The following is a 27,972-nucleotide window of genomic DNA, read 5'->3' on the forward strand; positions in this document are numbered from 1 at the left end:
TAGTAGTAGTAGTAGTAGTAGTAGTAGTAGTAGTAGTAGTAGTAGTAGTAGCAGCAGTAGCAGCAGCAGCAGCAGCAGCAGCTAGCATTTCTATAGTTCTTATTATGTGGCAAGCACAGTATTAGGCACTTTACAAAAATCCTCACAATAACCCTGGGGAGTAGGGGATATTATCATCTTCATTTTGCAGCTGAGGAAACTGAGGCAAACAGGGGTTAAATAACTTCCCCAAGATTACACAGCTAGTTATAACATAGCAATAATTCCACCTCTGCCATATGAAGTCCACAGAGAAGATAGATCAGAGGAAGTTTAAGAGCTGAAGTCCACCTGGCTCCTTGAGGACTTCTACCAGAGGAAGGCCTTGCTTTGAAGAAATCCTGTAAAAACCCAACTCACAAAACAGATAAGATCTGGGGATGAAGGGATAAGGGGAAGAAATATACTTTTTAGATCAAAGAAGAAATATTCAATTTACAAAAGAAAGGACTCCTTAAAATAACATCTTCTCTATTGGAAGTAGTAAGGAGCCCCTGGAATTTATTAAAGGGGAAGAGGTGACATGCTTTTGAGGAAAATCACTTAAGTGGGTTAGTGGAAGATGGAGTTGAACCCATGACTCAGGTGCTCAGGATTACGCTTGGCTTAAGGCTGTAAATATTTGATAAGTATTTGATGAATCGAACTCTGGGATTTTCGTTTTGAATGCAATTAGCTATCCCAGGGGACAGAACCTGTAACCACTAATTATTGGTATCTTATTTTAGGCAAGTCCTCATAAACAGGAAGTTTCACATGGGGAAAGACCTTGTCTTTTCTAATTTTTGTATCATTTTTACACCTTTCCAAGTCCTTATTACAGGGGATCTCCACATAGAAGGTGCCTTAGTTAAGTGACGGATTGTCAAAGTCATAACCTCTCTAAGGGCCTCAATGCCCTCTTCTGTGAAATGAGTAAGTTGGGCTGGGTACCTCTGAGCAGCTCTAACATTGTGGGACTTTAGGATTCTACACGTTCAAGTTTAAACACAGAGCCAGGAAGTCTTCACGGCTGCCTCTGGGTCCTTTTGGCTGGCTGGAGCTATGATAATGACTAACCAAAGAATAGGAATTGTGCTGAATAGCCCAGAATCATACAGGCTCCAGGCTATCTTTTTTTTTTTTTTTTAAAGCTATATGGGAACTAGATGATACCTACAGTGCCAGATATTGTTTTGGAAACACAGCAGAGTTACCGAACCCCACCTTTTACCCCAAGCCTCAGTGAATGCAAAATAATTTGCTGTTAAAATACCTAGTCAATTTGACTTTTTAAAATAATGCTCCCTACATCTAGTAACATCCAACTCTCTTCTTAAAGAAAGTCTTCACACACAGACATGAAACTTCTTAGTATTCTATATGCCTTTATTCTCTTTAATTTCTTGATTCAGATTAATATCCTCCAACATAATTTTCACCTTCTTCCTCTATATCAACCTTTACTTTAAAGCAGGGGTTTACTGTGTATTCGAGTACGTGCGCGTGCGTGTACCAGCATACAGTCTGGTGAAATCGATGGACCCCTTCTCAAAATAATCTTTTCAAATGTATTGAGAGAAATTATTATTTCTCTCTTGTATTTAATAACTAATTATTAAATTCAGACCAAGGGTTTTCCCCTTTTCTACTCCCTCATTCACAAATCAGGGCTGATACTGAGACGGAGAAGTCAGATCTGTTCAAAAGGTAAAATTAGGTGAATTGATGGATTCTGGCCTATTGTGCCTTACTCAGACAGGTCTGGGAAAATGTGGATTCTCCTTTTGTCAGACAGGCAATATGGATACAGATAATTCTCTCTGACCAAAACTGAGTGATCAGTCACGTTCCCCAACCCCTCATTAGAATAAGCCCACTCTCATTATAATATTTATTCTTCTCATTACTTGTTAACCAATTGAAGTCGATTTCCACCCTCAGGTATACACCCTTTTCCTCTCTGGTCATGGAGAGGGCAAATGAACCCTTTTTGTTAACATACTTGTTAGCAATGGTTGATAAAACTGATTATAATTTACTCAGAAAACTCTATCTCTTAAAAATTTTTACTCTAGACAGTATAAAATAAAATATATAAGATTGCAAAGGAAATCAATTATATTGAAATATAGTTAAAAAACTACTTTAAAAAAAGTATTTGGTTGGTTTTTTTTTCTTTTTTCTTTTTGGTTTGTGTTCTCTTTTGCAGCATGGCTAATATGGAAATTTTTGCATGACTGCACATGTACATTTTATATCAAAGTGCCTGCCTTCTGAATTTGGAACTCAAAACTTTAAGTAAATAAATAAAAATGTTTTTGTTGTTTGTTTGTTTTTTTGTAAAAAGTCTATTACATGCCACCAGACACTAAAAATACATTCTCTGTCTTCTAGGAAATTACTCTCTTATCAGTCAGTCAATAAGCATTTATTAAGTTTCTGCTATGTGCCAGGCACTGTGATAGGCTATCAGGGTAAATAACATGTACACATATAATGCAAGTAATGGGGAATAGCGTGGGGGGGAGGGGTGACACCAGCTGGGGAAAATCAGGTAAAGGTATAGAGGAAGTGCCTTCCAGCACAGGCCAGTTGGCTGGACCAGAGAGTGCATGAAGGGGGTCATATGTAATGAGTATGAAAAGTAAGCTGCAGCCAGATCGGGAAGGGCATTAAATTCTAGAAAAAGAAGTCTGTATTTTATCCTGAAGGCAACAAGGACCCACTGCAGTTTATTGAACGTGATCAGGCTTTAGGACTATAGCTCTGGCAGCTATGCAGAGGACGACATGGAAAAGAGAGGTTAAAGGCAGGGGGACCAACTGGGGTACATCAGTGGTGCCAAACTCAAATAGAAACTGAGGCCAGGCCACATAATTGTAGAAAACCATATGTTTATATATTTCTCTTTTTATTAATTTATTTATATTGCTAAACACTTCCCAATTGCATTTTAATATGATTCAGGCAGCACCGGGAGGGAGTGTTGCTGTGTTTCACACCTTTGGGATAGCTACTGCAATGAAGCAAGTAGGAGCTGATAAGGGCCCCTAATTAGGGTGGTGGCTGTATTAGTAGGGAGAAAGGATGGATATGAAAGATATTGTGGGCGGAGTAGAATTTAGCTCTCTTTAACTTCCCCAACTCTCCTTAATTCCAGTGCCTTCTCTCTGTTAATTACTTCCTATTTGTCCTATATTTAGCTCACTTTGTATATATTTATTTGCATGTTGTCTTCATTAGACTATAAGCTCTATGAGGGCAGGGACTGTCTTTTGCCTCTTTTTGTATCCTCAGTACTTAGCAAAGGGCCCGAAACACAGCACACACTTAATAAATGTTTACTGATTGATTTATAGAACTGATAAGACTTGACAATTAATTGGATATATGGGGAGTAGGGAGAGAGGAATCAAAGATGACTTCAGAAGCTGCCAACTTATACAAACAAAAGGTTTTCAAAAGAAATGAGGAAGGTTGGAAGAGCTGGGATTTGCAGGAGGGGAGAAGAACATAAATTCTGTTGTAAACATATGAAGCTTGATATGTGTGTGAGCATTCAGCTTGGAGCACAATAAAGAATCTAATAATTCTTGCTATCTTATGGAGTCACCAACTTCTAAATTATTTTTCTATTATATTAATAACCAATTATTTAAAAAAGTTTTTTCTTTTTATTTCCTTATTCAAGGACCAGCCCCTCTGAAGAATAAGGCTGACAAACGAGATTGCCCAGATCCTTGGGGAACATGCTCCTTGATCTTGGGCAGGACCCCACCTAACTAGGAGAGCGTACTTCTGTTTAGAGTGTACATAGAATCTAATCTAGGTGAATTCCAATCCCAAAGCATCAAGTCTATGCCCTTGTATAGTCCTCTACCACTGGAATTTAGGGTGACCCAGCTCATGAAGAAGAAAACCAACCTGAGTGGTTTGGGTGGAGATGGATTCTCTGTCCAGACTGCTGAAGGCAGCTGAATCCCATGATCAAGCCATGCTCTCAGTAAGAGATGCTGAAGACTGTTAGCCCATCTCCTCATTTAAAAATCCACCCCCTCATTAACTGTTCACCAATCAGGGTTGATTCCTGTTGGGGCACTCCCTATCAAAAAAATATTTAAGGCATCCAGTATCTCCATTAGGTGTCTTTGGTTACTGAGAGAAATCAGTGACCATCAATTTATTGCTCATCACCTGATGATTGCAATCAACTGATGATTACTCAGAAATTCTGTCCTCAGGCTTCTCATTCATGTCACTATTTAGTCTGTTCTCATTTAGTCTGTAACTTGCATGATATTTAACTACTTTCTCCTCTAAGACACTTATTTTCCTTCTAACTCTTTCCTCCAGAGCTTTTCTTTCAGTTGTTTTTAACTCTTTTGATTCATTTTTTCAACATAAGCAGCTAGGTGACACAATGGTTAGCGTACTGGACTTGGAATCAGGAAGACTCATCTTCATGAATTCAAATCCAGCCTCAGATTCTTACTAGCAGTGTGACCCTAGGCAAGTCACTTAACTCTATTTGCCTCAATTTTCTCATCTGTGAAATGGGCCAGAGAAGAAAATAGTAAACCATCTTATTATCGTTGCCAAGAAAACCCCAAAAGGGGTCTTGAAGACTGAAATAGAACAACAACTAAATGGAGAAATAGTAATTGCTCATGGGTAGGCCAAGCCAAACTAATAAAAATGATACTACTACTAAAATTATTTATTCAGTGATATAGCAAATTACCAAAGGGTTACTTTATAGAACTAGAAAAATAGTGAAATAATGTGGAGGCACAGAAGGTCAGGAATCTTATGAGAAATTGTTTAAAAAGTAGAAGGGAGCAGGGCTAATAATACTAGAACTCAAAGTATACTACAAAACAGTAATTTCTAAAAGCAAGGAATAGGAGGAGAGCTCATGACTGATTATCATCACAAAAGATGATATGGATAATTTTGATTATATAATATTTAAAAAGTTATTGTACAAACAAATCCAATATAACTAAGATCAGAAGGAAAAAGGCTAGTGGGAGAGGGAGGACTTTGTATCAAGTTTCTCTGATAAAGGATCTTCATCATGCCATATGAGGAAGTACTAAATTAGATATGTCTGATACAGAGAAAACTTTGGAGCAACATGATAGATGTCTTCAAATATCTAAGGGGGGACTGCCTGAAGATGGAATAGATTTGTTCTGGTTGGCCCCAAAGAATAGATCTAGGGTACAAGAGCTGGAAATTTCAAAGATGTAAATAGATTTGACATAAGGAGAAACCTCCTAATAATGAGAATCATCCCAAAACAGGGCTTCTAGTCCAATCCTGAAGACCGACTACATTTACAAAGGGGACCGTCGAGATTTCACATTTTCACTCTGAACAGTCTCATCTCTCTGAGGCCTCATGATATGATGGGATTTAAAATGAGGATTATATAGCCTATCTAGTTCCTACCTGATAAGAAAAGAAGAAAATGAGGTGTAGAACGGTAAAGTAGCTTGTCCAGCGTGCCAGAGTACAGTAGGGGCAGAATTCAAAATTAGGTGCTCTGATTCCAAAATCACCAAATAGAAATTAAATACATTTAATTATTTTTATGTATTTATATTTTAAATTTTAATTTGTTTAAAGTATATTGTATATTTTGCTATGTTTATTATTTATATTTTTAAACCAATTTTATATGTTTTAATACATTATTTATATATTTAAAATGTTTTCTATATTTGTAATCTATTTAATTATTATTTATATATTTAAAATAGAAAATAAATTCTAAAAGCACTGAGAGTGCCATAAGTGACAGCAGAAAGTGAGAGACACTTCTAGAGCAGAGGTTCTCAAAAAGGTGGTCAGGGATACCTGGAGGTTCCCCTACTCAAAGAGGTCAAAGCTGTCTTCCTATTAATATAAAAAACATTTTGAGTTCAAATACAGCAAATATCAATAGATGAACAATGACCTGTTTTAACTGCCTGCCAGAAATTCTAACATGCTAAAGTTTTGCTTTAACCTGTGTAGAGGACTTAATACTTTCTTTATCTCTCTTACCCCATAGACCAGAGGGGAGGAAGGCCCAGGCTAACTTCTCTGGCTCAGCTAATAAGAGAACACACAAGTTCTTTTTATACTTTTCCCTTTTCCATCATGGAAAAAGAAAAAATTCCTGTGTAAAGTTCGCCAATGATACCTATTTGGAACAAAGTGAAGTCTAAGGCTGGGGACAGTTTGAGGGAGTACTTGGGGGCTGGAAAAAAGAAGCAATATTTGTCTTGAATATTTATAAAGAACTTAAATTTGCCTTTCTTTGTAGTTCTATGTGAAGATTGGAAAATGCATTAAGTAATGATTTAAGGTAAATATCACTTATAATTTCTCAACACATTTTCCTAGCATTATGAAAGTGACAAACGAAGGCTGTATGTACGTGTGTGTATGTATATACATATATACACACACATAAATATACAAAATACAAAATAAATGCAAATATACAAAATAAGGCAGGATATATATACATAGACATATATATCCTGCTTTATTTTGTACATTCATATATACGTATATACACATACATATATACATACATATTGGAATTAAATGATTTTGTTTCTGAAGTGCATTTCTTTTGTGTGTGTGTGTGTCTGCGTACATACACACACACACACACACACATACATACATAAATACAGAGAAAGAGAGAGAGACTATAACTGCCTATTGGACATGTCTTTTTCATTCTATATATAGAGAACGAAAAAGAAGTGTGATTTAGAAACAGAAAATCAGTCATTTAATTTCAATTCAACAAACATTTCTCAAGGGCCCAGGAAGTACAAATCACTACTAGGGACGTGGCATACAAAGATGACAAGCTTCAAAAACAATAAGCAAACCTAAAACCAGCATTCAGGTCCCATTCACAAGGTCCTGATTGAAATGCAACCCCAAACGCTGAAAAAAACACAAGCAGGTGTTGATTGTAGGTAAGAGAAAACTGAGAAATGAAAAAAAAAAAACAAACAAACAGATGAAAGAGGTTTGATTTGCAAATAGGTACCAAAGGAGGGGGGACGAGTCAACAAGAAAAGTGAATTTTCATATTTGAACTGCTTGTTGGACATTTCAAACTAGGCATGTCAGCTCTTGCTATATAGCAGGTGCTAAATTACCTGACTGATTGACTGTCTGATGAATGGTCTTGGCCATCTAAATCTTAAAAAGAAAACCCCAAATGGAGTCACTCTTACTTCATTTCCTCTAAGCAGCTAGGTGGCACAGTGGATAGAACACTGAGGTTGTCATCAGGAAGTCTCATCTTCATCAACTGAAATCCAGACTCAGACATTTACTAGGTGTGTGACCCTGAACAAGTCTCTTAACCCTCTTTGCCTTGGTTTCTTCATCTGTAAAATGAGCTAGAGAAGGAAATGGTAGGTTCGCAGGAATCCAGCAAAAACAAGACAAAGAGGGGGCAGCTAGATGGCACAGTGGGTAAAGCTCCAGCCTTGGAGTCAGGAGGACCTGAGTTCAAATCTGGCCTTAGACACTGGACATTTACTAGCTGTGTGACCCTGGGCAAGTCACTGAACCCCAACGGCTTCACCAACAAAAGCAAAAAAACAAGACAAAGAATAAAGCAAATACAAACAAAGGCAGGTGTTTTAAAAGAGAAGAACAACTGCAAAAAGACCCACAAGAATGTCATCCTAAATGTATAATGCTGTTGAGGAAAACAGAGTCTGTAAAGAACAGAACTGATACAGCAGAATGTTGTTGTTCAGCCATTTTTCAGTCCTGCTCGACTTTTCGTGATCCCACTTGGGGTTTTCTTGGCAACGATACAGGAGTGGTTTGCCATTTCCTTCTCTAGCTCATTTTACAGATGAGGAAACCAAGGCAAAGAGGTTAGGAGACTTGTTCAGGGACACACACCTAGTAAATGTCTGAGTCTGGATTTCAGTTGATGAAGATGAGACTTCCTGATGACAAGCCCAGTGTTCTGTCCACTGTGCCACCTAGCTGCCTAGAGGAAATGAAATTAAGAGTGACTCCATTTGGGGTTCTCTTTTTAAGTTTTAGATGGCCAAGGACCATTCATCAGACAGTCAATCAGTCAGCAAGAGCTGACGTGCCTAGTTTAAAATGTCCAACAGGTAGTTCAAATGTGAAAATTCATTTTTCTTGTTGACTCGTCCCCCCCCTCCTTTGGTACCTATTTGCAAATCAAACCTCTTTCATCTGTCTTTTTTTTTTCATTTCTCAGTTTTTCTCTTGCCTACAATCAACACCTGTTTGTGTATTTTCAGCGTTTGTCTACTTTGTTCTGCTATGGGGAAGCTAGGCGATGCAGTAGATAGAGCACTGGGCCTGGAGTCAGGAAGACTCTTCTTCATGAGTTCAAATCCAGCCTTCTCATCCTTAGCATAGCACCTGGCACATAGTAAGGGCTTAAAAAAATGCTTGTTGACTGACCTGGCCTTCTGACTATTTTTCATATACCTTAGAAGTTTCCTTCAAGACTCAAGTACACCTTCTTCTACATAAAACCTTTCCTGATTTCCCCCAGCTATTAAAATCTTCCTCAAATCATCTTATATCGGTTTTGTATATATTTTGTATACACTTCTATGTGTACACATTATCTCCCTCAATCGAATTTAAGATCCTTGAGGACGGCATGTTTTCACTTTTGGTTTTGTTTCTCCAGTGCTTACTTACCCACACAGCAGGCACTTAATAAATGCTTGTCACTAAATGGATAGATTGATTTTTTTCCAGAGGCATCAAAGTGTAAATAGCTCATTCAACTCAATTTGGCATACATTTATTTATTAAGCACCTATTACATGCTAATCATGGAGGAAGAGAAGGAGGAGGAGGAGGAGAAGCTGCAGCAGAAGCAGAAGAGGAGATGAAGGAGAGCTTACTGGAAAGGAATATTACACATGTTCACACAAATTAGAAAGTACCATATGTACACACACAAAATAATACAAAATTATTTCAACAGGGAAAGAGTGCCAGTAACTGGGGGGATTGATAAAGGTTTTATGGTAGGACTTGGCACCTGAGATGTGCTTCAAAGGACGCTAAGGGTTTTTCAAGGTGGAAATGAGGAGGGAGAGCACGCTGGACGACATGGGAGACCATCCCTGCAAAGGCAAAAACAAAAGCTAAAAACAGCCCCTGTGCTCAAGGCACACACATTTCTTGAGAGATATCACAAGCAAAAAACAGCAGAAATAATAAAACTGTGGTTCTACTTGGTTGGAGAATGCAACCCCATGCATTTTTGCATGGTGGGCAAAAATGCTCTATTTTCTGTGTGCAAATATTTTTTCCTTTATAAAAACAGAAGTCCAGCAAGGGATCTGATTACTCAATGATGAGTCATATACCTGTAGGAAAATAAGCAGGAGCAAGTAGGAGCCCAGACGGGAAGAGGTGTCTATTGTTTGCAAGCCCCAGAATGCGTCTGCCATCTTAGCTCTCAGAGAGTCGAGGCTCTGACATAGGAACTTGGTAGTAGACTTACAGAGCCTTGGTTTGAACAATAGGAAGTTCAGTGTGGCTCCAGAAAGCAGCCCGGGGGTTGCTAACCTCAATGGAAGGGATCATGGCAGCCTTGACCCCATGGAACCAGTCATCAGACATCTACAGAAGAGAGGATAGGGTTGAAAAGCTAACTTAGCCATAATAGAACTCACCATTACACCCTTTAGTTCAAACAAACCAAGCAGCCCTAACAAGGATGGCAGTAAAAGAGCTTCCAGGGACCAGAGCCACTGACCTCTACCGGAGGTAGCAGCTGACAACAGCCAGAGTCAGCGCAGAGAAGCCCAATGGAAGAAATTTTGGAAAGCCATGTAGGAAAGTCTCTTCTTTGTTTGGGGATGCATCCAGTGCACAAATTCAGGATGGCTCATGGATGCTAGATCACCACTTGTCAGAATCAAGCTTTGAGCAGAAGATCAAGGAACTAGGCATCTGTTAAGTGTACCAAGAGCCTTATAAATACTGTCTCATTAGAGGTTAGATTAGATGACCACAAGGGGTCTTTCCAGTTCTGCAGTTCTAATTCTTTTGTTCTGTGACTTCTGTAAGTTCATAGCTATCAACACCCAGGCTGCTTTCTGGAACCACGCTGAACTTTCTCTTGTTCAAACCAGGGCTATGGAAGTCTACTACCAAATTCTTATTTCAGAGGCTTTCAACTCCCTCAGAACTAAGATAAGCAGACACATTCTGGGGCCAGTGAACAATAGACACCTCTTCCCATCTGGGCTCCTACTTACTTTCCTATAGGTTTATGACCAATCATTGAGTAATCAGTAAAGTGCTTACAGACCAGAAGACTTAGAAACACCTGGGGAGGGAGGAGCTACCCTTGTCACACACTTAGGGTTCCCAAGTACAGAATTACCTTAGGGAAAAATCAGATTATTTTACTAGGGATGAGTAATCTAACAACCCAGCCAAATCTTAAATCTTAAAAATAAATCTACATTAGCTATAATCCTAGAATTTAACCAAGCAGTTAATTCTAAGGACAAAAACAAAAAACAAGAAAAAGCTCAGGCAGGCAGGAGGCAAAAGAACTAAAACAGATTAAAACCTAGTTACAGGTACACCTGCATAAGAAACCAAATTACCAACTGCTCAGACGAGTGGATAGGTTGAAGGTCCTGGAATCAGGACACCTAGGATCCTGTCATGCCTCTGACATATGAAGGGAAGGACAGGGAGACCCTAAGTAACTTACTTAACCTTGAACTGCCCAGGCAAGTTGCTAAGACTCTAAGCTGCTGAGAAGTTTGGGATCTGCCTTGGTAGAGGGAGTTGGCTTATTCAGAAGAAGCTCTGAGCACCAACTGAAATCACAGATCCAGACCAACACCAAAACCAAAAAACAAACCCATTTACTAAGATCTCAGTCAGAAAACAATTAAGTCTTTACTAATGTGTCACACATTGTGCTGAGCACTAGGGACACGAAGAAAAAGAAAAAGGCCCTGCTCTCCAGAAGTGTACACTCCAATAAGGGAGAGAGCACAGATATTATCTTTGTGACCTTAGACAAATCACTGGGCTTCAGAGTCGTTATCTATGAAATGAGAGGTCTGAACCTATCAGTTTCTGAAGCCCCTTCTAGTTTTGGAGCCACGATTTTTGCTGTTGTTTCAGTCATGTTCAACTGTATGTTACCCCATTTGAGATTTTCTTGGCAAAGATACTAGAATGGTTTGCCATTTCTTTCTTCAGCTCATTTTACAGATGAAGAAACCAAGGCAAACAGTGTTAAGTGACTAGACCAGGGCCACATAACCAGGAAGTATCTGAAGCTAGATTTGAACACAAGTCTTCCTGATTCCAGGCCCAATACTCTATCCATTGTACCACCATTGTACCAACTACTTCATAGATTTATGATGCCATGATCCTATAACAGCTCCATGCTTCAATTTCATCATCTGTAAAATGAGAAGTAGATATTGATGGTCTTTAAGAACCTTTCCAGCTCTGAATCTATGAGCCAAGGAAAGTTGGTACCCGCTCTGGAGTTTCTCTTAGTTATCTAGGGAAGAGTAGCTAAGTGTTATTCCCAGAGTGACAGCTACTATGTGTCAAATAGAACTTGAACCCAGCTCTTCCTGGCTCCAAAACCAATTCTCCATCCAATTGCCACGCTTCCTCTTGGTTCTTTGGGACCACTGACAAAATGGATAAGCAATTAAACCAATTTTGAAAAGTGGGAGAAAACATACAAATTGACAAAATGAAGAATGGAAAAGAAGTCTATTCAACTACTTCAATGCTTCAATATGTCAAGAATCCATGATCTCATTGTTATGGGCACTCCTGGCACCAATGAAGACCACAATCTTTTCCATGCTTTAAGAAAAGGTCTTCCTCAGCAGCTGTGGTCAACAAAATTCAGCATCCAGTGGTCAACCCTCTGGTGATAAGCCTCTCTAAACTCGTCCTTCAACAATGGCGAGGGTGTGTGCAAGTCTCTCCTGGAAGCATTTCCAGATTTTTAGGACTTGTCAGAGTTTTTGCTAGGCTTTGCTATGGCCCCAGAAGAGAACAAAGATTTTAAAACTAAGTCCAACAATATTCTCAGCTACATGGTAAGAAATGTGGTAACTAAGTGGAGATGAAACCCAAACTTAACAAACTGATGCAGGAAGGCATGCAGAACATCAATAGATGAATAAGAAACAGGAAAAGTTAACAACAAATTACTGCCCCTTATTCCCAAGCACTTTACCATAGAGAATTTTTCCAAACTAAAAAAAAAATTTATTTTGCATAAACTGTTATAAACTACAGAAAAGAACCATATGTTACCCAATTTAGTTTAGAAAACAATTACAATTTTAAAACCTATCTAATATGGACACCAAAAAAATGAAATTCTACTAATATCTCACTTCATTTTAACATACAGAATACAACACAGAATTATCTGCTTTGACCACCTACAGTCAGTACCTCAGAATGGAAGGCCAATGAAAGACAAGGAAAACTACCAACAGAATTCATCACATTAAAAGGAGAAACAGTAAGTATAATATAATTATCTTCCAGAAAGATTTCTCAAAAGGCATTTAATAAAATTTAACATGTTTTATCAAAACTATTAAAATTCATGTACAAGAGGATTTATTTTCATACATTAGTTGGTTTACAGGAGGACATGGGATGGAGTTGCACAGGATGAAAAGGCATGGATATCTTGCAGGGAATGTCTGTACTTGTAAGATCATAGATGCATGGCAGTATTGTCTAATAATAAACCATTTAAGGAACTCTTAATAGACCTTCAAAGTGCTTTATAGAAGCACTGCTTTTACACTTCAAGTCCCAGCTTCCACAAGACGCCTCTCTTGATCCCCCTTAAGGCCTTAGCCTTTCCTCTTGCTTGTACATAGCTGTTTACATGATATCTCTCCGCTGTTCAGTCCCAGCCTCAACGGGATCCTGAAGACATAGATTTTGAGTCAGGAGTAACCTTAGCTATGGTCTCATTTTGGAGATAAGGCCCAGCGGAGTTTCCGTGACTTGCTACAGGTCAAACAAAGCATCAGAGGCAGCATTTGAACATGGGTTCACTGAAGCCCAAGGTACATTTCACACTGTGCTATATGCTGCCTCTCATTCATTACTACCTGTGTGAACCTGGACAAGGTACAACTTCTCTGAGCCTCAGATTGCTGATCTATAGAATGAAGACAATTTTACCTGTCTTATTTATCTTCCCAAGGCACCTCCTAGCCTTATTTATCTTCATGAGGCACCTCCCAGACTTAGTGAGAGGTCATGAGCAAGCCACTTAAATTCTCTCATCTTTAGATTATTCATCTGTAAAATAAGGATAATAACACCAGTGTAACCTGTCACTGTGGAGACAGTGCTGGGCCTGGAGTCAGAAATTCTCATCTTCCTAAGTTCAAATCCGGTCTCAGACACTTACTAGCTATGTGACCCTGGGCAAGCCACTTAACCCTGTTTGCCTCAGTTTCTTCAACTGTAAAATGATCTGGAGGAGGAAATGGCAAACCACTCCAGTATCTTTGCCAAGAAAACCCCAAATGAGGTCATGAAGAGTCAGACACAACTGAAACAACAATTAAAAACCCATCTCACAGGGTTATTATGAGACTTAAATTAGATCATATATGTTAAATACTTTGCAAACCTTGAAGTCAGTAATTTTTTATTAAGTAACTGCTATCCGTCCTACAATGCACTAAGCACCAGGGATACAAACAAAGGCAAAACACAGTCTGCCCTCAAGTAGCTCACAGTTTAATGAGGGAGACAATATGTAAACAACTATGTACCAGGGAGATAGGCGTACAAGATATACTAGAGATAATCAACAGAGGAAAGGCCTTACTTAGCATGAAGGGTAATCAGAAAGGCTCCCTGTAGAAAGTGGGGTTTTAGCTGATGCCTGAAGTGTGAAAATACTTGGAAATGTTGTGGGGAAGGACTAGGTAATAAAAGGCTTTGAACACCAAAGAGAGGCTTTTATATTTGATCCTGAAGACAACAGGGTGCCACTGGAGTTTACTGAGTATGGGGGCAACATGGTCAGACTTTGGCTTTATTTAGGAAGATTCCTTTGGCAACTGAGCAGACATACTATATAATAATAACATATAAATGTCACTTATTATTAGTGAAAACAATAACACAGATTCTATCGGTCACATAAATAGAAAATACAATTTTAAAAGATTTGAAAATACAGAAAATTATTGTCAAAAATAGAAATGAAAACAAAGATTGCTCCAGACACGAGATTTATTTTTAAAAAATTATAAAACCCTAAAGAAAGAGATAAACAGAAAAAAAAAAGGAGAGCTTGTGTTCTCTTTATTTAAAGATAGCAGCTAAGTTGATACGTAAATCTAATAGAATACCATTTAAAATTACCTTAGGATAGCTTACAGACCTTGACAAACTGACAGTGAAATTCATCTAGAAGAACAGGCAAGATGGGCAGGTAGGTGGTGCAGTGGCTAGAACACAGGTCCTGGATTCAGGAAGACAGGAGTTGAAATCTGGCCTCAGACACCTGACACTCACTTACTAGCTGTGTGATCCTGGGTAAGTCACTTCACCCCACTGCCTCGCCAAAAAAAAAAAAAAAAAAAAAAAAAAAGAATAGGCAAGAATACTGAAGAATAGTTTTTAAAATAATATTAATGATGGTGTAGATTTGCCATACCACACTGCAAAGCAATTAAAAGAGCCAGTTTTTGAAAACCATAAAGCATTGGGTTAAACACTGTTATAAAAATGGAATATTAGGAACTGTCTATCAGGGCCAGTTTATTGGCTATACATACACATCTCATTCCTTTGTGGTCACTACAAGTACTTATGTGTATATATATGCACAGCGAGGGAAGAGTGGTTATGTGTGTGAAACAAGATTAGGTCGAATCGTCAGCCTCCTGTACTGAGAGATTTGCCACGTGCCTTACCAAAGGAGCAGCCACACGTGATGGTACACATCTATAATACCAGCTAGCACAGAGGCTGAGGATGTTCCATCTCTGAGCTGGGGAGTACTAAGATGCAACAGGACTAAGCCAGTTGGGTGTCTGCACCACGTCTAAAAACCAATATGGTCAGCGCCTAGGAGGAGGGCTCACCAGGCAGGCTTCAGAGAGGAGAATAAGCCCAAATCAGAAACTGACCAGCTTAAAGCTTCTACACTGATCAGTAATGGGGCTGGGCCTGTGAGCAGCCCCTGCACTTCCAGCCTGGGCAAGTTAGGGAGACCCGGTTTCCACGCCCTTCAAAAAGTGACATATAGGGGCAGCTAGGTGGCGCAGTCCCTAAAACTATAAATGACAGACAAGTTGCTGACCTGAATCTGGGGACTCAGGAGAGAGTTTCCACACTGGGAGTTTCCCACATACTCGTTCAGACAAAAACTTATATCCTATTGAATTCACATGTGATACAATCAATACAAACCCACTAATTTGGGTGGGCAGGATGTTGTAACAGATGGCAAAGCAAAACTGCTCAACATATGTTTTCTTTCTAGTTTCTCTGACAAAAATGATCTTTGGACTTGAAATGACAGCCCAAAAATGGCTAACACGGCATACTGATACCCAGTGGGCTGGGCCTGGTTCAGGTCAGTCTCCTGGTAGTTGAGGTTTGATAGTGAAACAGAATGAGACGCCCTGAGGTCATTCAACAGCGAACAAAAGGAGACTGCCTTGGCCATAGCAGGAGAAAGGAGGCCATTCCACAAGGACAGTCATGGAGGACCCTCCCAATTGATTTAGTGGAGGGAAGCTCCTAGCCTCAGCTGCCCATCCTTTACCAAGAGCCAAGCATCAGAAGGCACATAGAGGCTGCTTTGTATTCAAATGAGCAGGAAGTAATGTCAACAACCTTTAGTCCCTTCAGTCACTCAAGTCCAGAGGATGGTTTCAATACCTTTTAAGGAAAAAAAAATCAAACTAATTTGCATAGGGGGTGGGAATTAGAATATTGTTTCCACCCCATCAAGGTAAATAAGGAAAAAGAAAGAAAGCACCCAGTGGCCTTTGATGAGTTCACGTCACCATGGCAGTGATGAAATATATCCTCAGGTATTCAAAGAACTGGCAGACGCCATTGTCCAATGACCTATTTTAAAGACTATGGACAATAGGAGACATCCATACTGTAGGACTAGAGAAGGACAAGTATTGCTCTGATTTTCAAAAAAGGAGAAGAGGGAATATGCAAATAGAGGCCAGTACATTTGACTTTGATTGCTGGTAAAATTCCAGAATGTATTATTAAATAAATGGTTAGTGGATATGTAGAAAAGGAAGCCATGATCACCAAGAGCCAGCAACAGTTTCATCACTAACCGATTATGCTCTAGTAATAGGACAACATCAGCAAAGTGGAAACTATTATCTCTCTTTGCAGATAATATGGTGATGGGGCAGCTATGTGGCTCAGAGGATAGAGCACCAACCCTGGATTCAGGAGGACCCGAGTTCAAATCCAGCCTCAGACACATAATACTTACTAGCTGTGTGACCCTGGGCAAGTCACTTAACCCCACTGCCTAACGGAAAAAAAAAAAAGGATGAAAGAATAATTACTCAGATAAGATGGTGAATTTAGAAAACCCTGGGGAATCAGCAAAGAAACTAAGAGAATTGCTTCAGTGAAGTATCTAGATACAAAATAAATGCACAAAATCATTAGCATTTTTGTACACAACTACAAAAAGCTGGAAGAAAAAATAAGGAACTTCCATCCCAAATAACTACAAAATGTACAAATCCCTGGGAGTTAAAACTACTTATGACACACACAAAATGTTTATCTGTAAAATTACAGCATACTTTTTAAAGAAATTCTTAATCAGATTTAATGAGTTTCTTAAGCCATGCCAATATAATAAAATTAATTTATAGATTCTGTACTATTACCAACCAAATTACCAAAGGGGATATTTTATAGAACTCGACAAAACACAAATTATCTAAAATCTGAAGGAAAAAAATGGAAAAAAGTAGAAATTAAAGACACATAACATTACCAGACCTCAAACTATTTTATAAAGCAATAATCATCAAACAGTTAAAAAACAGAAAAGCAGATTAGTGGGATAGACGAAATAAACAAGTAACAGATAACCAAGTAAAAGAAGCAATAAAAAACAGTAGCCTAGTGTTTCATAAATCCAGTAACATAAATTACTGGGAAAAGAACTCCCTGGTTGACAAACACTGCTGGGAGAAATGGAAAAGTCTGTTACATATTAGATTTACATCAGCAGCTTAGACCACTATTAATCACAATAAGCCCTAATAAATAGTGCAAGTCAGGTAGTCGGTTTCTGAACAATTGATTCTCTCACTTGCCCACCTCAAGAAACTGATGTAGTCACAAAAAAGTTAGGGGCTGATAATGAGGTATTAAATTAACTACAGATGTAATCCCCATTGTCCCTTCATGAAGTATGAACAAGTTTCTACTTAATTAAAATGGAAGGTCTAACACCAGGGGCAGGGTGTTAATTGGCCACATCCCTAATCATTAATCATCCCTAATAGCTAATCTATATGTCCTATAAAGATGTCTCTAGTCTCTCAGGGGATTTTATTTGGCACAAATGCTATTTGGTGGAGCTGTCAGTTAGTTCAGGATTCTGGAAAGGAATTTGGAACCAAAATGAGCATACTCTGTGAACCAGTTATATATACTATTAATAAGTCTAGGCAACAAAACAGTCAAAGAGGGAAAGGAGATGCATGTGTACATGTATGTATATGTACATATATAGATGTGTGTGTAAATATGTGTTTACATATACACACACATACATACACATACGCTCACAACACAAATATTTACAGAAGTTCTTTTTGTGGCAGCCAAAAATTAGAAACTGAAGATGTGTCTTCCTATTAGGGAATGGCTAAACAAACTCTGGCATATGAATGTAATGGAATATTATTGTGCTCTAGGAAATGATGAAATGAACAGTTTCACAGAAACTGGTACAGAAAGTAAAGGGAAAAGAATTAGAACCACTTCTACAATGATAACATTATAAAGGAAAACCACTTTGAAAGACTTTAGACCTCTGATCAATAGCAATGATAATCCACAAGTTTAAAAAAATGAAGAATAAACACACCACTACTGTTCTGACAGAGAGGCGACAACCTTAAAATTCAGGAAAAAATATACATTTTTAGACATGGCCAATGTAGGCACTTATTTTACTGAACTATGCAGCCATGTATTGAGGGTTTTATTTTTCTAATTGCCCAATGGAGAAGCAAGACGGATAGTAGGAGGGTCAAACAGATTCTTAAAAAGTTAATGACAGTTTTAGACAAATGAATAGAGACCAAGCTTATCAAATTTACAGATTACACAAAACTGGGAGGAATATCTAGTACACTGAGTACAGGATTAAAAAAGATTTTGAAGGGCTAATAGATACCAGCGAGAATTAGATGTAATTTTATGAGGAAAAATGTAAAATGTAAACTCTTGCCCCTTGGTTGAAAAAAAAACTGAACTCACAAAGTATGACAGAAGAGGTATGACTAGACAGTAGCTTGTCTGAAAAAGATCTAAGAGTACACACACACACACACACACATGAATACACACACACACACACATCAATATGGGGCAAAACTGTGATAGAGCGCAAAGAAAGCTAATACAATTTTGGGCAACACCAAAAGAAGCATATTACGCACGAACAGGACGTGATAATATCCTAATATGGTCGCTCTTGTCTGTCCCTGTATACCTGTATAGTGTTCAGTTCTAGGGGACATATTTTGGAAAGGACACTGTAAAGGAAAGGACCCTGCATGCAGATCAAAGCATACTATTTTTCTTTTTTGTGTGTGTGTTTTTTTTCTTTTGGTCTGTGTCTTCTTTCACAACATGACTAATATGGAAATCTGTTTTGCATGATTGCACATATATAACCTGTATCAAATAGCTTACTGTCTCGGAGAGGAGAGGTGAGGGGGAGAAAATTTGGAATACAAAATTTGTTTAAATGAATGTTAAAAATTGTCCTTATATATAACTGAGAAAAAATATTACTAAAAAAAGAGAAAATAATGCTAGCCTTTAAAAAAAAAAAGCATCTATTTCGTGTCAGACACTGTGCAAAACACTTTACAAATATTATCTCATTTGATCTTCACCACAACCCTGGAAGGTGAGTTCCATTGTTATCCCCATTTTACAACTGAAGAAACTGAGGCAAACAGAGGTTAAGTGGCTTACCCAAAGTAAAAAAGCTAATAAGTATCTGAGGCTGGATTTGAACTCAGGTTTTCCTGATTCCAAGACCAGCATTCTATCTACTGGACTAAGATGGATTAGACATGTTTTGCTTGGTCCCAGGAAGAACTAGGAGTAATGGGTAAAAATAGAAAAGAGACAAGAAAAACTTCTTAACTATTAAAGCTATTTAAAATGGAATGGCCCACCTGTCTTAAGAAGTAGTAGGTTTGCTTTAGCAGAGATCTTCAAGCAAAGGGTCGGTGACCACTTATTCAATATGACATAGAACTGAACTGAAATATTAAAAATATATATTCACAAGAGCACAAATCCAGTGAAGTATACACATACAGTTGTGAGTGTCTGTATATGTTGTGCACATATACATCCCATCTAACGGTCTATTCCCTCTACTGCTGGCCCCGTCCACGTCACTTGGACTTCCTGAGAATGTGACCTGGGTAGTTTTCTCCACTCCCCTTTGGAACAACAATGCTGTCCTGATTGGTACAGCACCCAGTGCAAACACACACGACTACTCTATCTGGGTGGCCTTGAACCATGCTTCCTATCCGATGCGATCATCCATTCTGAATACTGCCTTGCCTTTGGCCCGGCCAATACTTGTTCTAGGAAGAGTAATCAAATCAATACTGCCTCAATGGCTACACTCATCATCCCTGTTAACTTCTCAAACCAAACTATCCTTCCCATAACATCATTGCACATACTGTTTACCCTGCTAGAATGTAAGCTCCCAGAGCCAGGGGCTGTCTTGTTTTGGATTTATTTACCCAGCAAGGAGGGCAGTGCTCAGCAAGTTGTTAAATGCTTAATAAATAATTATCATTCATCCATTTCATGTAAATGCTGTTTTCAAACATACACTGCCATGAATATGACATTTTTCTGGAGGTTTCTCGGTCTTTCCACGCTGGACTGAAGGGTTAATGTATAAGATCTCCCCTTTTTACGAGGGGATGATGTGTGGTTCCTAACCAAGGCTTGGGTCGGATCTAGAGGCCGAATGTAAGGGAAACTGAGGAGATCCTCCCCAGCCCCTTGAATGACCGCCTCATGACCTGACATAAGTAATGTAATTTAAAGTTAGTATGCGTGACCAGGAGTACTAAGGGAACTGAACATCAAAAGAAACTATGTTACCAGGGTGGAACAACCCTTACCTCAAGGAATATCTTAGCGGAAAGTGGTACATATCCAAGGAACTGGCCTCTCCTTGGATACGTATATACAAAACAGGCATCTGGAGCTTTGGCCAAGCTCCACCTTTGTTCTAAGGTTGTTCTCCCGTGATTTACATATATATAAAAAGAGCCATTTGGGAAAGGGACTTTTGGAGGTCTTCGTTTCAGAGATGGGGATGCCCACTCTGTTGACTCTTCCAACCGAGACCCTGACGGCTGTGATACAGGACTCCCCCAGCCAGATGTTCAGGAGTTGGTGGTTCCTCGGATTGGTGATGTATTTCTTCTTTATCTATCTTTCTGTTAATAGTCTTTGCTTCTAAGATTGTATCATCATATGTAATCACATTTATGGGCATGTATATTTATGATTATTGCCATTATTAAATCATTTATAAGCTAGGAACAGTGAGAATGTGTCTTTGTGGGTACAGATTTGAACCTGTGAAACAAATTATAAGTGCTGCAGCCCATAACACCTTACTGTTACATGGACCTAAAGAAAAGGACAGCAGAAGCCAGAAGAAAGGATAAAGCTAAAAAAGAAAAAAAAAATCTTACTAGTCCCTATAACACTTGCCTCAATCCTTGCAGCAACAGAGTTGTCATAATAACCAACAAAAATGCCTAAACCTTTTCAAACAATGGCCCACTAATCAACAAAGCAGAGATTTTTTCTGCAGAGAATTTTTGGTCTCACTCAATGAAGGCATCAATTGGCAAGAAGGCCAGGTAAGGACAGCTTGCAAACTGTTATGATGCCAAAGTTATTTTTTATTAAGGTTAGGGTTTTTTTTCCTGACAACTTTTGGGGCTATAAGGAAGTGAACAGTTATTTACCATTTTTTGGTTAAAAAAAAGAAAAGCTAATTTTTTTTCTCTTCTCATTACTGAAGAGCACATTTGAACAAGGGGGCAATGCAGTATGCGGAAAAAAAAAGTGTCATGGGAGTTTTGCCTCTGACTCACTTTGTAACTGAGGATGCTACTTCATCTCTCTAGGCCTTGGTTTCCTCATTTGTAAAATGAGGGAACTGAACTAACAATTTCTAAGGTCTTTATAATTTCCAGTTCTAAAAGTTTTATGACTTTCTTATTTTGAATAATTAATACCGTAATTCTCTTTCTCTCTCTGTCTCTCTCCAACCTTTCCCCCAGTCTGTGTGTATAAACACATATATACACACACAACCATTACCAACAAATAGAATAGAAGCAAAAGAAATATATACAATAACAATTTTTTCAAAGTAGTGAATTTTTCTATTGATTAGAGAAATGCAAATTAAAACAACTCTGAGGTGAGACCTCACACCTATCAGATTGGTTAATATGACAAAAAAGGAAAATGACAAATGTTGGAAAAGATACAGAAAAACTGGAATACTACAATGCATGGTTGGTGGAGTTGTGAACTGATCCAACCATTGTGGAGAGCAATTTGGAACTATACCCAAAGGGCTATAAAACTACAATAGCACTACTAGGTTTGTATACCAAAGAAATCATAAAAAAGAAAAGGACTCACATGTACAAAAATATTTATAGCAGCTCTTTTTGTGGTAGCAAAGAATTGGAAATTGAGGGGATGCCCATCAATTGAGGAATGGCTGAACAAGTTTCAGTATATATGAATGTAATGGAATACTACTGTGCTATAAGAAATGATGAGCAGGCAGATTTCAGAAAAACCTGGTAAAACTTCATGACATGAACTGATGCTAAGCAAAGTGAGCAGAATCAGAAGGACCAGCAGAACCTGTAACAGTGATATTGTGCAAGGATCAATTCTGATAGACTTAGCTCTTCTCAGTAATACAATAATCTGACAGTTCCAAAACATTCATGATGGAAAATGCTATCCACATGCAGAGAAAGAACTATGGAGCCTGAATGTACATTAAAGCACACTATTTTCTCTCTCTCTCTTTTTTCCTCTTTGTCGAATTTTTCCCGTTTGTTCTGACTCTTCTTTCACAACATGACAAACGTAGAAATATGTTTACATGATTGTACATGTATAGCCTATGTCAGACTGCATGCCGTCTTGGGGAGGGGTGAAGGAAGGAAGAGGGGAAAAATGGAACTCAAAATCTTATAAAAGTGAATGTTGAAAACTAAAAATAAATAAAAACAAAAACAAAGATGTAAATTTTCTTCCAACAGAAACATGAGGAAATAGCATAGTTTTGCAAGGCCTTGTTTCTTCCATGACTAAGAAAATGACTATAGGTCAGAGGTCTGAGTCATCATCATAAACAAATGACATTCACTGAAAATTTACTAGGCATAAGATATTATAAAAGCTGTTGGTGATATAAACAGTCACTGCCCTCAAAGAGCTTACAATATAGGTGAAAGAGAGGACTGGAACATAAGCATGTAAAACACCATAAAAGAAGCATATGTTAAATGCCAAACAAAATGCAGCAGGAGTTCAGAAGGAGGAATATTCCTATAAGGCAGGAAGGGAATGGGAAAGGGGTTGGGGAAGGGGACCGGGAAGAAGGTTTCTGAGAGGTGGGGAGACTAGAGGTCATCACTGAAGGGAAGGTATGGATATAAGAAGATGCAGTGAGAGGGTGAGACATTCCAAGTAGAAACGATAGCACAAAGGCTGGGAGGCAGGAATGCCCCAGGTGCATTTGGGGGAACAATGTGCAAAACAGTTGAGCAAGTATGCTCTGGATAAGGAAGAGTTGTCAAAACAGAAAGTCCAGAGGCCTGAGGCCCACAACACTTCCTATTACAGGAGGAAACCAGATTAAAATGTAATTGTATTGTTTATTTTATTATTATTATTATTTATTAATTTTACTATTTATTGCAGGAGAGAGCCAGATAATGGTCATCTTTCATGTCTTTGGTCAGTAAAATAAAGCTTAAAAGAGCTTGGAAAAACAAATTTAATAAAATAAATAAAACAGATAATATTAGCACATGGTTCTCTAAGTCAATATGTAGCTACAGGGATCCTTATGTACTAGTTTAGTGGCTCCCTTTCTCATTGAGTCTGACACCAGTGGCATAGGGCATGGCGAAAGAAAAAGTTGGAGACATCCAAGCTTGTAGATAGAGGGCCTTGCTTACCAGGCCATGGTGGTCTGACTTTATCACCTCTGCAATGGAGAGCCATTAAAGATTTCTGAGCAGGGTGGTGACATGTACAAAGTACTGTTTTGGAAAGATTAACTCATAGGCAATGAATAGAATAAATTTGTAGTGAGGAGATAACTGACAACAGGGAGACCACTAAGGATACACTGCAATGGTCCAAACACTGGGTAATGGGAGCCTGAATTAGGAAGGTGGCTTCTGAAATAAATGGGACAAGATGGACACGAGACATTAGAAAGAAAACCTGGATAGCAGGAATTCTTCACCTGGGGTCCCTATATCCACAAGGCATGGATTGATTTTCGAGGGGGTCTATGAACTTATGGAAAAAAAAGAAATTACATCTTTATTTTTAATAATGGAATGGTTATATATGCACATATGTACATTTAATTATATACACACATATACATATATATGTGTGTGTCAAATAGTAGCCTTCTCTAGTGCAATAACAAAAACAACTTAAATTTCTAAAAAAAAAAAAAAAAAGAAGAATTCTTAGGAGTGGCTGGTCAATCAATATTGATAACCCCGGCAAAGTTTCAATAGTGATAAAAGCAAAAGCAAAGTTCTAGAAGCTATTGATGAGAAAATGAAGGCAAAAGAATACGACAATGGGGGGCGGGGCATAATATAGTAAGGAGCTAGTAGTTGGAGTGGAAGAGGTGACAGCAGGGTCAAGAGGTTTGGTTATTTATTTTTTAAAGACAGGAGAAAGATGAGCATATGGGCTTTGGAGGGGGTTAAGATAACAGAATACTGAGTAGTAGATACGTCTGAGCATGTTTGTTGGACCTGGAGAAGGTGCCAGTGGAGAGACCGATGAATCATGCACGAGAGAGGGAGTCCCCAGCCTCAGGTTTTTCTTCTTCAATCTCTGTCTCACAAATAAACTCTGTTTCAGGGCCCATCCAGCCACAATGCAAGAATATAGAAGTCAAAAGTTTTAAAAACATTTAAGGCAACTTGCTGCCAAGTTACACGTAAGCAGGAAGTGAAGGGCAGGAGTGTTCAAAGTCAAGTGGAGACTGTTCCGATGAGAGGGGCATAGAAGCAGAATCCTGGCACGGGGGGAAGGGGGAAGTGGGGAGGACATGAGCTCTCGGGATGGGCTGGGAAAGGCAGGGGGAGGAATGGAAGGGAGGAGGGAGACTGGGAGATAAAGAGGGAAACGGAAAGTAGAGGAAAATGGAAAGGAGGGGAGAATAGAAGGGATTGGGGAGTGGAAGGGAGGAGGGAATAGGAGGACTAGAAGGAGAATGGAAGAGAGGTGGGGGAATAGAAAGGTAGGAGAAATGGAAAAGAGGAGGGAATGGAAAGGAGGGGGATTGGAAGAAGAGAGGAGTATGGAAGGGAGGTGGGGGGATGGAGGGGAGCAGAGATAAGAGTGAGGGGAGTGGAAGAGAAGGAGGAAAGGAAAGGAGGCGGGGAATGGAGGAGAGAAGGGATGAGGGGAGAAAGGAATGGAGGCGGGGTGGGGGGGATGGAGAGGAAGGGAGTGGAAGGACAAGAGGTATGGACGTTGGGGAGGATTCACGGGGTGGCTGGAAGGTGGACGGGGCCGGCAGTCGGGGTCGCGCCCGGCCGCACTCACCTCTCGCGGCGACACCTGTCCAACAGGTTGAGCTTGCAGAGGTGCAGGGCGTCGCAGCTGCCCCCGCACACCACGCGCCTGCACACTCGCACGCGGGTGGTCGCCAGCACCGTCGGGCCGGCGTCGCCGTCCGGGTCCAGGAGCACGAAGCGATCGGGGCCCGCTTCTCCCAGCACCTCGAGGAGCTGCGCCTCGGGCAGCTCGACGAGGCCGAGCAGCTCGCGGAGCTCCATGCGGCCCCCGTGGCTGCACAGCAGCCCGGTGAGGAAGGCGCACACGGCCGGGTCCGCCATGGTCCGCTCGGGCTCGGCGCGCTTGCAGCGGCCGAGGGAGAAGAGCGAGCGGCTGGGTCGACTGCGAGTCGAGACTGCGGAGCTCTGGGCCGCAGAAACGAAACTTAGAGCGCCAAGGGGGCGGGCCCAGACGCGGGCTCTGACTTTCCGGAAACGCCCCAGCTCGGAGCTGCCTGCGGGAGCTTAGTTTCTAATTGGAAAATTGGTTGGCGGGGAGCCCGCAATCTGTGAATTCTCTAGGGAGGCTCCGAGACGTTACCCGAGATTTTCATTGCCTTCCAAATCAGCTGATGTGCAAGGCGAGAAAGTGAAAGAAAGAGAGAAAGACCATTCCGGGGCTGGGGTCTCTCTAGAATCCCCTCCGACCTCCCTCCTCCATCCCCTATGCCACTGGTGTCAGACTCAAAGAGAAAGGGGGCCACTAAACTAGTACGTAAGGATCCCTGTAGCTGCATATTGACTTAGCAAACCATGTGCTAATATTATCTATGTTTTATTTATTTTATTAGATTTGTGTCTCCAAGCTCTTTTAAGCTTTATTTTACTGACCAAAGACATGAAAGATAACCATTATATTTTAATCTGGTTCTCTCCTGGAAGCTCTGCCTGGCAATCGCTCCCTGCCTCCCTGAAATTCTTACGTCTCTGGAACTCCAGCCACGAGCCCTGGCCCCGCCGCCCCCGGGCTGCTTTTTAGGAGCAGCCTGGGGTGGTTGTGGGTGGCTCTGGGGTCCCCTCCCTCCCCGGGCTCCGGACTCTCCTTCCTCCCTCTTCTTTTGTTTTCCCCATATGTATGTTTGAAAGTTCCTTAAGAGGAAAAGAGTATTTCCATTCCTTGTACCTGGCATAAGTGTGGCACTGTGTCTGGCATATGGCAGGCATTTAGTAAAAAAAAATGTTTATTGATTGATTTCCATTTTTTCCCTCCTATCTTCTACTTCTTAGCGGTAATGCCCTGCCTCCCAGTAGGTGGTTTGTGAGGGTCACATGTATGTATACAACATTATAACTGTAAATAGGAGATAATATTATTTGTTAATCCGATAAATTCTATTGCATGCGCATTTTTCACTTATAGCAAAGTTATTCAACGTTTAAAAGAACTTTTATTGCTATTTTTTAAAATTTTTACATTACTTTGTTTTTTTGTTTTTTTGTTTTTTTTACAAATAAACCCAAGGGCGTGCTGGAGCCAATTCATGCAGGAACACAAGAGCCAACTGTTCATTTTTCAATGTGATCATTTACACCTCAGAATTGTTTTGTTGGCTACCTTGACTTAAGAACGTGATGGAAAAATGTTAATAATGCGATTTAAACTTTAAAATGTATCCTCCATACATTTTTTCCCAGAAAGCCTGTTAAACATTTACCAGTACGTCCGCTACATCCTTTCTCATCCCTCTTAAGGAAGAATATAAGAGGGAAAAAATCATTTCAGCAACGTTAACGAACATATCTACCAAGCATGTCAGTACAAGCAATTTTCCTTAGCTACCTACTTCTGCCAAAATAGGGGGAAGATCCAATTTCTCATCTCTTCACTGAAGCCAAACTTGACCTTTCTAATGACAAATTATCCAATTTCAGGATTTTGTTCTTTCCATTTACATAGTTGTAGTGAACTAAACAAGCATTTATTAAGCACTTACTAGTTTCTAGCTCTGTGTTAAGCCATGGGGACAGAAAAAAAAGCAAAAGACAAAGTTCTTGCCTTATTCTTTTAAAACAATTTTTATTGGTAACTTTTATTTTCCAAAATTACTATCCTACTCAGTGAGTCACTGCTTGTAAAGAGAATAAGAAAAAGAGGGGACAAAGTTTAGAAATCTTAAAAACTATTTCAACTGATTCTGATCCATGCAATATTCCATACCCATATCTTTCCACTTTTGTAAAAAAAAAAAAAAGGAGGAAAATAGCCTTGGCTTATACACTGTTGGTGCCGATTGCGCATATCTCTGGTTAAAAAAAAAAAAAAAGCCTGACGCTGAGTGAGCACCCAGTACTTCTGATTATTCTCTTAGTGAGTATCTTGCTTCTGGCTATGGCCTTCCCAAAATCCTAATTCAGGAAGTCAAAGCCTGTACCATAGCAGACCCTCAACCATCAGCACATAACGGACCACAAACATATTTGAGCATAAATAGAATTGGTCCAACCCAGAATGTATTATGGCCTGGCAAAGAATCCTAATTCTCTATTGTGGCCTACATTCTCAGTGCCCTGATAGAGGATGGAGGCTTACCTTGGAAGGATAGGGTGAAAACAATCAATCAATCAACTCATCAACAAAAATTTTTTAAAAATAAAAACTTGACAAAGGATCAAATGAAATATATGCATGGTGCTTTGCAAGCAAACCTTGGAGTACTACATAAATGCTAGCTATTACTATCAACAAACATTTATGGTTGTTGTTGAGTCATGTCTG

General features: G+C 39.5%; 1 protein-coding gene across 2 annotated transcripts in view; it reads right to left on the reverse strand.

Moving 5' to 3' along the window:
- Nucleotides 1–25,553, reverse strand: part of LOC114028086 (zinc finger CCCH-type antiviral protein 1-like) — a 112,358-nt gene extending 86,805 nt beyond the window's left edge. For both annotated transcript variants that reach the window (XM_027842287.1, XM_027842288.1), the window contains exon 1: nt 25,246–25,553. In XM_027842287.1, the coding sequence (XP_027698088.1) occupies nt 25,246–25,538 (293 nt within the window). In that variant the 5' untranslated portion in view covers nt 25,539–25,553. The remainder of the gene's footprint in view (nt 1–25,245) is intronic.
- Nucleotides 25,554–27,972: the final 2,419 nt, after the last annotated feature.

Source organism: Vombatus ursinus, unplaced genomic scaffold (genome assembly GCF_900497805.2).
Source record: "Vombatus ursinus unplaced genomic scaffold, bare-nosed wombat genome assembly UNPS02014870.1, whole genome shotgun sequence".
Lineage (NCBI taxonomy): Eukaryota > Metazoa > Chordata > Mammalia > Diprotodontia > Vombatidae > Vombatus > Vombatus ursinus.